At 39.5% G+C, this 14,002-nt stretch overlaps 1 protein-coding gene across 6 annotated transcripts in view; it reads left to right on the top strand.

Moving 5' to 3' along the window:
* LOC113527500 (PH and SEC7 domain-containing protein 1) overlaps positions 1-14,002 on the top strand; it is an 80,684-nt gene that overhangs the window by 2,568 nt on the left and 64,114 nt on the right. For all 6 annotated transcript variants that reach the window (XM_053238645.1, XM_053238644.1, XM_053238647.1 and 3 more), the window contains exons 2-4: positions 8,573-10,769; positions 11,944-12,061; positions 13,492-13,993. In XM_053238645.1, the coding sequence (XP_053094620.1) occupies positions 8,832-10,769; positions 11,944-12,061; positions 13,492-13,993 (2,558 nt within the window). In that variant the 5' untranslated portion in view covers positions 8,573-8,831. The remainder of the gene's footprint in view (positions 1-8,572; positions 10,770-11,943; positions 12,062-13,491; positions 13,994-14,002) is intronic.

Raw genomic sequence — 14,002 nt, 5'->3', positions numbered from 1 at the left:
AGGGATAAGTGTCCATGGTTCATGCCTGCACGATAGGAAGAGTCTTTTGTCTCCATTACTCAAATGGCCCTGAGGATTTTAGTCAGCCAGCTCCTTGCTGGTAGGCACTGAGGTTACAGACATTAGCCCTAGCAAACATTTATCCTTATTCCCTCTCTCTCCCTCTCTCTCTCTCTCACTCTGTGTATGTCCTTCCGCTTGCCTTTGCATTTCCTACTGCAGTGATCAGCAGGAGCTCTTGGTCTTGTGTCCATCTGCCTCATCTGTCTAATTGAAAATCAAACATCAATGTCCAATTAGAACTGATTGAAGCATTAAACCATCCGAACCTGTTGGTCTATATGGTTATTCATTCCAGTGCTGTTTGAGGCTGATGTATCTGCTGCTCACTTTGGCAGTAAGCCGCGACTGAAGGTTTACTGACTGCCCTCCAGCAGTGTGTTGTAGTTATCACTTTGTAGCTAGTTGCTTTGGACAACGCTTGTAATGAAATTAGACTCAGCAGTGTTGAGTCGTCGACATGACTGTCATTTAGCTGTGCTAAGCAGAGCTTTCTCGCATAGCATTTGTAGTGCACAGGATAGTCATTACTGTTATACGCTGCACTTTTGGAATATTTGCTGTAAAAATAACCCAGAAAATGGGGGTAAAATTATATTTATAGAAAAATGCTGCTCAGTGAAAGAAAGGCGGTGAGGGAATGAATGTTTATAGTTGTTGTAACATAAGTGATAACAGGAACTAGCTTGTTTTGTGGACATTCCACAAATTGTATAAGAGGAATAAATCAATTAAGGGCATGCTGTAATGGGAAAATAATCAACAGTAACTCGCTTCACATCAGGCAGCATCACAACTGTTGATTATTTTCCCATAAGGCACACTGTGTTTTATTACTTACATATTGTATTCCTGAAAGAAAGGTTTGGCCAAAACTTAGAACAAAATTTTAGTTGATCTGCCAAGTAATAGAATAGACTTCAGTGTTGCTAACAAATAATGAAAGTATGTTAAGGATGCATCCATTCCATTTTTTTTTCATTTTTCCTTCATTGCCAATATCAGAGCTGTGTCAGGATCACATGCTATAAAATATTTCAAAGTATGATGGACAGAAAAGGTTAGTTTGATCAAATACAAAGCCTTTCAGCATATTATCCTGGAACTCTGTGAGTAAGAATTACTTTCTAGCTACACAAGGTTTAAGTTACATTGCAAATGCAATGAAGTAAACACTAGCTGAACAAGTGCATTTAGGTAATTGTGTAAATTGATCAGAACTATTTCTTTAAGAGCCACATTTCTTTATTTAAATGTATTTATTCTTCCCTCACTATAGTAGGCAGGCTAGTTTGACAGCTTTTCCTACAAGTTTTTGGAATAAATAGGTCTTTGCTCAGAGATTTTGCTGAACAAATAAAGAACTAGGATCTACAGATCTTGAACAGGGCTCATTCAGCATAACTGTATCCTAAATATTGGACCAGTAGGTAAATATACTTGATGTTTACTTCATGCTTATATATTTAACATTGAAACTTAAATAGAGGTAATAGCAGAAATTAGCATTATCATAGCAGAAATAAAGTGGATAAACAGAGGTACTTACAAAGGAAATTTCTGAAGAGTATATGCGTTCAGCCTCATACCAAGAAAACTGTGGTTTTATTGCTTTTCTGGTCTAAACATGTAAGTGACACTTTATATTTAGTTACCATAAACTAGTATTATAGTCCCTAAACTGAAGCTGAGCTCTTTTATATTGGGGTTGGAAAGAATAATTATTATATGCATCATGATTGTGCACAAATGCATCAACTGCCCTAATCTGACTCTCTCAACAGTCTGACAAAATGGTAGTCTTTTTTTTTATATATATATTTTTTTTATAATTAAATTTAAGCTTTGTGGAAATACATTAAATCTAGTGGCCTCCATAATAGATAAAAAATAATAACATTTATACTTTAAACCAGCAAGTGGTCATACTCATAGGGGGTAACATAGCTTATAGTTATATAACGACATTTTGGCCCTTGAATCAAAATTAAATTGAAAAGTCGGGCACCTACACTTTCCTACTTTGTGTAAAAAATAAAATGTTTGTTGATGACCTTTAGGTAGACTGAGCCACAAGAAGAAAATGTTGCCTTTTTTTTAACAGCCAATTAATGTCATGCATCTAAATAATCATCTTTGTTCATTTACAGGCCAATGTCATCAACAAGAACATAACTGTGCGATTGTTTTGCAATGTTTTTCAGTTTTTAATTACAAGTTTTTAGAATTGTACATTGTTCTGTGCTGTAGACAAGAGGAACTGGTCCAGGTTCAGGTTTCAGTTACTTGCATCTCTTAATGTTGTTTCATTATATGGTTTTCTCAAAATTGTTAATTATTTTTAGTTCTTAGTAAACAGCAGTATGGAGATGAATGTGCATTAGACAGACGCAGCCCATCTGGAGTCCAGCTGAGTGAGAGAGAAGGAGAGAAGAGAAAGAGGGACAGAGGGATGGATAGAGGACAAGGATGAGACAGATTAATGAGCTGTGGGAGACGTGTACCGTTTTGCTGGGCTATGGAGGTGTGAGTGTGTATGAGAGGGATCTGGAGGGAGGAAAAAACACAGCAGATGTATTTGCTAGAAGTAAAACTTACCAACTCGGTGTCTGTCAGTCTAGCATGCTCTTAAAAAAAAAAAAAAAAAAAAAAAAAAAAAGAGAGAGATTATGTAATACAGTGGGGTGGTCTTTGTAATGCTCTCAGGTGAGTAGTAGAAGACTGCTGCGCTGTGCGCAAGCGTGTGTGTGTGTGTGGTTGTATGTGTTTGTATGGGAAAGATAAGATGAATGGTTATATTTCACAGGCTGGATACCAGCAGTCTCTGCACATTCTTATGTGTTTGTTTTCATCGATATGAGCATGTTAGTTTGCTTTTTTTTTTTGAATCTGCTAAAGCCCCAGGTAGAACCTACACACTCAGAAATAAAGGTACAAAACTGTATTTTTTTTCTTGTCACTGGGGTGGTACATCCAAGAGTACATCTTTTGTCCCTTGGTATGTATCTTTTACCTAGAAACATGAATATATTATACATATAGTACAGTTTAGTACCTTTATTCCACAGAGCATCGTGACACTGTTGCTGCTCTGATTCTGCTTTTCCTGATTGTTACTTTAAGCTGCATGGCTATGCAGGCCTTGTGGCATTTGCTGTGAAGATCATCAGTAAAGCTTAGTGTATTAATGTTGCTTCTGTGCCATTGCATGCAAAAGAGCATTAAGAATTGAATTCCTGTTATAATCAGCATGTCTTCATTATCTTTATGCATTTACATAGCATTTTGTTCAAGTTCAAAATAACAAAGTACTTTATATATTGTATAAGAAATTTCAAATAATAAAAAAATAAATATTAAAAAATTACATTCCAAGAAACATGAGTAGGCCAAGTTAAACAGGTCTGTTTTGTATTCCTGTATTGTATCACTTTAATTCGATAATTGTAATCTATTATTTTCATTCATGTTGATATTTCACACGATTGCACTCATGACCTTATCCATTTCACTTCATCCTTTTCACACGCTGTGAAACACTGAGCCGACTGCATTTTGCAACTTGTTCAAAACACACAACCTTTCTTTCTTACATTTTTTTTGTAGAGAATGAGAGGCAAGTCACTACATGTACACTCAGGACTGACGCACATACCAGTTCCTTTTGACCCCCTTGCTGTCAGTGGTTCTTTGTGCTGGAGTACTTCTGCACAGTTCTGTGCTCTCTCTCTGTGTAGTCAGAAATGTAATGGAAGTTAGCTAAAGCTAGCTTTTTTCAAATTCAAAAATTAAACTCAGAATCTGGTGATTGGTTGGTAGTTGGTGGTCCACATTATTGCTGTTTTTTTCTTTTTCACATTTACAGAGCCTGGGGTGCCACAGATATTTTACTGACAGCTGCTGGAATATGAGGAAAATTTGTATTATATAAAATATCCTGACACTGCCACCTTTCCTTTGGTGAATTAAGTCAATTGTTGAACACAGAAAATGCTACACATTACAAATTATAACCTAGCAATATCAGTTCAAACTGTGCACCACAAACATGCAATAAAGAACAAATGCATGAATAGCATATTTCTGATCTCTGTACATATGACTCTACTCATTATTGTGATTTCTCCTGGTTACGTTTTCCAAAAGCACTGAACACACACTTAAGAACACACACTTAACAATTGAGTAATGACATGAGATGGTATGTTGTTTTGGGAAAATATTCAATGTGGCATAACATGAAGAGTTGATTGTTTTTCTATAACAGTACATTAAGAAGAGTTTTATTCTGTTAATATCATAGGAATCTGCCAACGATTACACATTTCGATTTATTAAAGAATGAGACATTAATCTTTTTCTCCAGTTGTAGTTGCATTTAATGATGTGGAACGTTGGAGCAACAAGTTCTTGTTATCACTTGCATCATAGCAGCTATAGAATGGAAAGAGAGGGTTTTGTAGAGCCAACCTGGCTACCAGTCACAGTACCGTGTTTGTCTTTGGTGCTACTTCAATGCTGTTGCAGTTAAATATGAATAGTACAATACTGTTGTCGGTTACTACAGTTGATAACAGTGTTAACTAGCTTTCCATCCAGCACAGTTGTTTACATTGTGTATTTTTATCACCATTTCATGTGTGTGCAAAGTGCTTCTTATTAGAATTTAACAGACTTCACATGAACTAACTTACTTAAAAGCATATTACTCTAGATTAGTGTATAAAGTATTGCATCACAGTATGCCATTTGAGATGTAGCATATGAGCAATTGCTAAACTAAACATAAATTTGGAAGGACCTACTTTGTGTCTGTATAGCTTGTTTCTGTCCTTGTCTTAGGTTTCCTGGCTGTCAGTGGGAACATTAAGAGAATGATAATCCCTGTATCAAATTCCATATCCTGTGCTCTTATTGACGGAACCACTGAAGTGACAGGATGCAGTTGCATAAGTACTTGTGTAACATGTAAAATGGGTAAAAGGATGTGTCATTGTAAAGCAGTAGTCTACAAGTTAGAGCCTGTACTCAAACAGGTGCTTGTGTCAGTTGATCTGTTGAGTGCACACACTTAAACGCTTGGTTTCAAAGCAGTACTCTTCTTTTGGATAGATACTCGCCTTAAACACTGCAAGTCTGTGCTGTTTTGGTCTGTGGGTCAGACGGAGAGCTAGCAGGAGGTGTATGTATGTGTGTGGAGCAAACTTTAGTCCATGACTGTTGCATTCAGAGAACAGCTTTGCCACGTAAGACTTGTCTCTATGACAACAGTTCTTAGCTCCCTGTCATCATCCTCCAAGGAATTGAAGTCTCATAATATACAGTGCCTTTCAGAGACAACGTCCAACTCTTGCCTGCTGATCATGTTGCCCTGTTAAACTTATACATGAATCACTTGATGAGACTGTAGCCATGTGGGATATGTAAAAAAATAAAATAAAATCACTCTATCTTCATATGACAGCAGGGTGATATGATGATGTGATATCATTATTATGATGAGATCTGTCATAGTTATCACATAAATGGCTAATTGCAGTTATTTGACCTGAAGAGAATTGAATGATTAAGTGATTTCACAATTATAAGTTTGCATATAAATATTTGCAGTTAATGTTCATTTTCAGTTCATTTCTGGATGTAATGAAAAACCTTCTGCCAGCTTGGATCTATTTCTACTATTTGTTTAAATTGTTTTGTCATGGAACAAAGTAATATAGTTAAATAATTAATCGCAATCATATACTGTGTGTGACGACCTTCAGCCAAAATTTCTTAATAGTGACAGGTCCTCAGTGCCCTTTTTTGAGATATCACAAGTATTTTATAAACCTTTCTGACTTTATTGTTACTTACATTAAAACATAGTTGATTGAATGTCACTGTTTTGCATAAAATATATTGTCATATATATCATCTATCAGGAGAATGCCTTCATGTATCATTGAGTTTTTTTTTTTATATATTTATTTATTGGATTAATTTTTGGATCATGACACTGCCACACTTAATCAACAAACTTGCATAAACCTAGGATTTTTTTTTTTTTGCCACACTGCCCTCTCTTACTTTAATATGAATGTAGCTTGTGACAAACCTACAATATGACCATAGGGAAAGCTCTAACTTGTGATGATTATGCAGCCCAGTAATCGATTTCTATGAGCAGCGTGAAATTCTTTGTGGATAGGATGACACCTCTTTAGGAAGTAATGTATTTCAGCACTGATGACTGAATTGCTGTGGTCTCTAAACCTAATGCAGATTATCTCATGATGGATGTACGTGTGATTGATCTTTCCCTCTTCACAGTGCCGTATTTGTTCCTCTTTTTTGGCATTGATCAAGAGAGAGAGGCTTCAGAGCAAGCTATCTTTATGGCTTATCTTGAAAGAAGGTCACTTCTATGAATCTACTTGATATATTCTCTTTAACAGTTAAAAGATTAGCTCCTTTTTCTGCTGAAATTCAGCCTCTATAGTCAGCGAGGGACTCGTTGCAAATGCGAAAGCAGCTAACTAATATTAGCTGTCTCTTCTGGCTCCATTTGATGGCCAAGTGCTAATTTTAGAAATGAATGTGATGCTAGCTTCATTAGCCACAACTCCCCAGTAAACACAGACAGCTGGAAGTTGCTGATATGAGATGTTTCAGAAACACCACCTGGAAATATAATGCTTCCCTCTGTGACCTTTAATTCAGAAATGCATGTGTGTGTCAGTGTGTTACAGCACACTGTCTCTGTTATTGTCAGCTTATACCTGGAAACAGTTTATAAAGTAACTGCACTTTATAATAATAAATTCTGAGTGGTGTTCTTATAAAAGGACCTAGCAATTGTCAGACATTTAAATCCTTGTTTAGTGTAGAAATAAACACACTACCTGTTGTGGTCAATATTTGATTTATTGTCTTAATGCTTTTGTCACCTCATTGCCATTGGACATTTCAGAAGTGTTGCAAAGCCTGACATAACTCATTTTCTGTACTCTGTTGTCAACTGACTGAATTATTTAAGACCAGGTGTAGTCACTGCTGTGTGCGAGTGTGTGCGTTAAATGCCACACTGTGATCAGGAGACTTGGCTTTATGTTGGGTGGAACAAGGGAATAAGCAACAAAGGGAAAGGGAGTCTCTTCTCTTCTGTATAATTTTGGTATTGCCAAAATAAGTAAAAATACAAAAGAAAAAAGATAAGTGAAGTCTTCCAAAAGCCATAGTTGTGCTCAGATTGGAATGATTTTGCTCATCATAGTACATGGCCACTGCAACGAAGCCACCCGCAATCACCATGTCCACAGTACCACTGAGCAGCAGTGCTGTAAAGGCCTCAAAGTGCTGAGAGTCACATGAAGCATCAATATACCAGGTGTCTATGAGGTAGCTCAGACAATGTTACTAGCCTGAGTGCATCAGAATGTGCATATGAGGATCTGGATACGTAGAATCTGCCTGTTAAAGGACTACACAGATCAGATTTGTTAGTCTGTCCCACCTCACATTAGGTCAAGAGAGATACAAAAACAGCTAAAAGCTATGCTTAGTGGCAATTAGGTTTAAATACTTGGCCTATAACACAGATGTTAGTGTTATATGTCAGTGCAGCAGTGTGCATTGAATCCCATGCATTAAAAATGGTGTTGTTTACAGGGTGCCAAGCTTGGCTGTGTGAATGCACTGAGCTATCTAGAGCCATGGTTCACACGGAGGGTACATTGCAAATATTCATCAGTTGAATCAAGTGTTAAGGGTGACAGAACCTCACACAACAATAAGGTATCTCAAACCATTAGTTTGTATTATTCCCCTCTGAGTATGTGGTGAGGAATAGCATCGAGTTGTGTTCTGTCAATGTTCTTGAAATTCGTACAGTCCAGACCACCTCATATGCTTCAAAAGATTTTGCAGTGTCAGTCACATAGTATACTAAAAAGAGACTACTACTGACATGGCTGCAGATATTCATCTTCCTCTCCTTCATTACTGCATGAAACCTGATCTCGAATGCTTCTCAGTATTTCCTGGCCAAATTCAATGCTGAATAAAATGTCACCAGTTGTCATGCATACTGTGTGTTATCTGTTAGCAAGAACCAGCTAATTTGTTAGAAAATATCACTGGCAGGTACAAACAGAAAAATAACTGTGACTAAGTTACAAAAAAAAAAAAAAAAACAACAAAAATAACAAAACCATACACATCTTAGTTTGAGACAAACTATGAACTTGAGTAATGCAGGTGAGGTTAAGGAACTGTCAGAGCCAGAATTCACAGACCATGCTGTGTTTTAGGAGGCATATTTAATCAAACCGAGCAAATAAAAAACCCAAATACATTCATGTGTAAATCCAAATACAGATACAAATATGAATATTTGAAGCACTAAACAGATAGTAGCATTGTGTTTTGATGTGCTCCTTATTTTTTTGCATGCATGGTGTATTTCACGACCTTGTAACCGAAATATTACTCTAAAAAATATTATCTTTCTTGTTCACTGTCTCTCTTTCAGACTATGGATGGATTCAGAATCTGTAGAATATGGATTTGATTAATACAACACGCTCAAAATTATATGCAAATGGCTTAAAAGAAGAGGGAAGAAAGAATCAGATGCTCTGTACGTCTAACACCATGCCTTGAAGTAAATGCAAATGTAATCTGCCTCACTGCATGATGGCACCTGAAATGACTGAAAAGATTGACCTGTTGAGACTTTGACCAAACTATCACTGGAGGTGGCATCGGATCTCAGCTCTGTGACCTGAGCCATGCAGAAGTGCTTCACATCCACTCCTCCACCCAAAGCCCTCCATCCAAAACCTACACATCATCAGCTATCCCCACTATCCACACCTACCCACAGTCTCCCTCCCGAGCATCTGGACCAGTGTGTGAGCACTGCTCTGAATCATAGCATGGCTGGTAAAAATGTGAAACAGCACCGCTCATACTATTCCTCAGCTTTGGTGCCAGTCTCTGGCCCAGGGACTCCTTCTCGAGGCTCCCAGCAACCTCACGGTTCCACTCGGCCATTAGAGCTTGGTCAAACGTCTGTAGTTACCTTCAGCTACATTGAGAAGGCAAATGTCAAGCAACTGGAGAGTCCACAGAACTTCTTGAGGATGCAAAGAGAGACCACTCAGCCACATAAGAATGATCTGGCCTTGTCTGTCCCCTCAGGCTCCTGCAGCAATAATAGTCCTTTTCACCAGCAAGCGGGCTCACCCGCTCTCAACCGAGTCACTGTGGACTGTGGAGTTACAGTGGGTCGAGCAGCCACCCAAAGGGCCCTAGAGGACTTTGGGTCACCCCAACTAAGGTCTAAATTTGCTCATGGGTCAGACTGGAGTCCAGGGCAGAAACACATCCAGCAAGTGCAATGTCAGTCATGGGCAGGATCTCCTGGTTGTGACATTTATTCACACAACTATGATGCAGACAGGCCAAGTGCTCCATATGGCCCATCAAGTATCCCAGCCTCACACTGTTTTTCATCCCACACAGGACACTCCAACCTCCCCTTAGAGCAAAACTCCAGCCCCAGGGCTCAGCAAGACCCAAACCTACACCAGCTAACCCATGAAGGCACATCCAGTGGAGTGGATGGCAGTCCTCTCTCAGGTCAGAAGGACAATTTGTTGATCACTAATGCACATTCTGAAGGTTTAAACCAGCTCAGTGGCAGCAATACATCCTCAGCACTGAATAGTCCAGAAGTAGCACGTAGGCTTGCAGAGGAAGCCACCAAAATCTCGGTTATTTTTGATGATCTCCGAAAGTCCCCTGCCCACAATGCTTTTGGAGTCCAGAGTGAGCTAGACAGCCCCAAACAATCTCGAAACTGCCCCTCCCAACATCGGAGCCCGCCTATGAAAATGAACATCCCATTACATGGGATGCATTCTGATCTCCCAGTAACAAATGGGGCTACTCCTTGCTCACAAGCAACAGAGTCTTTAACCAATCATAGCCCTGAAAGGGTTGAACAAACCAGTTACTTCTGCAGCCCAATCCCCTTAGGACAGGCCCCTGACTCCCCGGCTCTTCCCTCTCATACAATACGTCCATGGCTGTCTAAAGGTGACACGGATTCACCCTTAAGGGACCCTCGTCTACTTTGGGGTGACTTGTCAAGCACAGACAGTCCCACACTGCACAGAAGGAGACTTCCACAGTACACAGGTGAAGTCTGGTACCATCACGATGCCTGGGATCTGTACTCACATGGGCACAGTGAGACCAGGGATGAACCTGCATCTGACAGTGTGGAGATCTCCAGGAGGCTTCTTATTGGGCAGCATATTGAGGAAGCACCAATCAGCTGGACCTTCATGCAGAGGTGGCGGGAGCACAATGAGAATGAAATGGAGATGCTTAACCCAGTTCAGAGATCAGGAGAGAGCAAGACGGGAGCAGTGGAGGACCAAGGTGTAGCAGTGGGCACAGACCTGCCGACAGGGCAGGAGACAGTCACTTTGACGCAGGAACAGAAGCAGGCAGAATGGAGACGTAGACAGGCTTTGCTACTTGGCCCTGTTGTGCTAGATGAAGAGAATGAGGAGAGGGCAGAGGTGGAGCAGAATGGCGTACCAACTTCATCTCCAAGCTCCAGTGGGGTCACAGGGAGTTTGGGAGATCGTGAGTGTCTCTCACCTGAATCCAGCAATAACAGTAACCAGACGGAACATGCCAGCTCAGGAATACAGGTGAGGCAAGGCTGTGATGTTTACACTATATCAGTCTAAGTTACACCATTACATTAGGGGAAAAAAAGGTTCTTTGAGAATTCTTTAGATGGTTTTAGATTCTAAATTTCTAAAGGGCAAAAGGGAAATGTCTCTGTTGTAGGGTTCTGCATAGAAACTTTCAGAAACCAAAGAAACTTGTAGAGTGCTAGATTTTTTCTTTTTTCCCCTAAAAGTGTAGGACCATCTGAGCAAATTTTGCTGTTTGAATGCCCTTTGAATTTTCATAACATTTACATAGTCATACATTTAAATGTTTAATGTCTCATGTCAGAGTTTCCCACACATCTGAAGTAGATCAAGGAGGGTGGGGTTCAGCTGCCTCTCAGACTGAATCCTGGAACCACTACCACTTAAATGTTTGTGTATTTCCTGTCATTTTTTAATTTAATTGTAATTCTGCGTTAAATTAATTATTGTGGGGGGCACAGTGGCTTGGTGGTTAGCACAGTTCCCTCGCACCTCAGGAGTTGGCTCGCCTTTTGTACGCAGAGTGTGCGTCTTCTCCTTGTGCTTCGGGGGTCTCCTCAGAGTACTCTGGTTTCCTCCCGAAGTCCAAAAACATGTTGTAGGCTGATTGGCATTTCCAAATTGTCTGTGGTGTGAATGTGTGTGATTGTGCCCTGTGATGAGTTGGCATCCCGTCCAGGATGTTCGCCACGTTGTGCCCTGAGTTCTCTGGGATAGGCCCCCAGGCTCCCCCTGTGACCCTGTATAGGATGAGTGGTACAGGAAATGGATGGATTAATTATTGTTACTATTTCTGTGTTTACTTCTTTATAAAAGCTATTTGTTCAATTTCAGTTTTACATTTATTAATGTTTATTAAACCTGCAATGTTCCATATAATTATTGGACACATAAATGATCCAGAATACTTTGATCAAAGCACAAATGTTGTTTTTTTCCACATTCTGTTGTTTTTGCAATACAAAGCATTGTATAGTGCTACTGCTAATGTTATTGTATTACTGTTATTACTAATAGTGAGAAATGTGTGAATAAGACTCTATGGGAGTTGAACAATGGGATGACGAAGAACTTTGCATTTAAATAAATGTGTGTGTGAAGTAGGGAGTTAGCATGATTAGAAAAAAAAAACAGCGTATAGAAACATGACTTATGTGTGTCACAGTCTGATAGTTGCTCCGCTGTACTGGGGCCATCTCTGCACTCCCAGAAGATTGCTCGAGCCAAGTGGGAATTCTTGTTCGGCACCACAACAGATACAGTCTCCAGTGAACAAGAGAAGAGTGAGTGAGCTGTCCATCTCTTTTTCCCTATTGGTCACTTCATCCATCTTCATTCAAGTCACTAAACATAAGAACAAAGAAGTCAGTGGAGAGTTACTACCAAGATGGGGAGAAAGAGAGATGTTTTGGGCTATTTATTGCCATTTATGGGATTAACTAGTTGTGTTTTTAATTATGGAATCAAATTGTTGGTTTGTTTGTGTAATTTCAGTGTAAAGGTAAACATTATACTATACCTCCACATGAATAATTTGTCCAGAATCTAATACATTCTATGTTCAGCTTGATCAATGACCTAATGTTACCTTTTACAACTGTTGATCTCAGCTGACGTGTGTTAACAGAGAGAATAGGATGAAATCAGCTTTTCATTGTCTGCCTTGTTATACCAAGTGAGCTTGTGAAAATTCACTTGTCACACCCACACAATTCTGCCAAAACCAAATATATGGGCTATACAATTAGAGTATTAAAAATGCGTTTGTGAATATTTCTGAAATCAGTTGCAATTCAGGCTTGCAGCCTTATAAACTATGTTTCTTCAAATTGAAAAATCATCAGTAATATTGTTTTAACCTTGTATTGTACAATATATTTAACATTTTTTGCAGTATTATAATGGTTTTACAACTGTATGGAAGCACACTGTGACTCATTTTAGTGAATCAGTTACTGTAAAATATTTAATTGAATCACCCTTTGATTTGCAAGATTCAGGATAGCATTCAGAAATTGAGCTGGCTACAATAACCCACGTTCACGGTTCATGGTGTTAATTTATCTATATGGTGACTTCATTTTTATGTCTGCATAAACTGCTTGACTACATTTACAGTTCACAGTCCAAATTAATTGCCAAGTATGCAAGTCTATGACAATCAGCCCTTTGTAACTCAGTTATGACAACAGTGAATACCTAAAAGGTATTCACTAATGTAACAGTGAAACCTAAAAAGAAGCAGTTTTTGTTACTGGGTATTTCATTTAACCTTATTGTGCTAAACAAAATTGTTGTATTTCCAAAAAAGGTATTAACAGCACAGGGGTTTTAGGATTGACATTTAGGATTACATTTGCAAGATTCCTCAGATTTTGCATCTGTTTGAAGAACTGCAAATTTTGAACTGCCTAAAACTTATTACTCGATAATAACAGGTTTAATTTGTTGCATGTATGCATGCATTACAATTGCCTGCTTAAATAGACTGTGATGTCATCACTAGCATAGAGATCACAGTTTAGCTATCAGTGGGAAAAGATGTGTATTTAACAGCAGGTGAATCAATTCACCTGGTTTACTTGAGTCAGTTAAATTTAATGAATCACTCATGAATCATCCATCAATAGGGTGCTGGAATTCTTGATGTATGCTGGACTTCTCGATGGAATTCTAGATGTATTCACGCCATTCTTTTACCTGCATGTCCCAGACCTGTGCACTGCGCCTCCTAGCTGCCACTCCACCCCAACGCCACCCAATTACCTACCACTGGAGGAAGTTGCCCTGCGAGCCAATCATGACGTACAGCGTGTTGAGGTGGAGCTTGTGACCCCTCCCCCTGCTGCTCCAGGCACCTCCCCAAAAACGGGCATAATTCGTCGGACTCTGAAGTACTCTGAGACGGATCTAGATGCAGTTCCATTACGGTGTTACTGGGAGACCGACATTGACGAGGTCTTGCTGGCTGACAAGGATGACTCTGACTCAGCTTTCGGGAGCAACCGAAGCGTGATGGGCACATCCGGTACAGGGAGCAGCCCACTGGGAGAAACAGCATACAAGAGAACAGATGGAGAGGAGGGGGAGGAGGAGGAGGAGGAAGAGGAGGATGTGGCCAGCTGGGCGAGTGTTCGCACACAGTGTGATATGAGGAGGCAGCAGGCCAGTCAAGAGCAGGATGAGGAGGAGATACTTAGCATGCTGTTCAAGAGGTGTCATTA

This window comes from Pangasianodon hypophthalmus, chromosome 12 (assembly GCF_027358585.1).
Source record: "Pangasianodon hypophthalmus isolate fPanHyp1 chromosome 12, fPanHyp1.pri, whole genome shotgun sequence".
NCBI lineage: Eukaryota > Metazoa > Chordata > Actinopteri > Siluriformes > Pangasiidae > Pangasianodon > Pangasianodon hypophthalmus.
The sequence above is the reverse complement of the archived record's forward strand: the minus strand, read 5'-3'. Positions and strand labels throughout refer to the sequence as shown.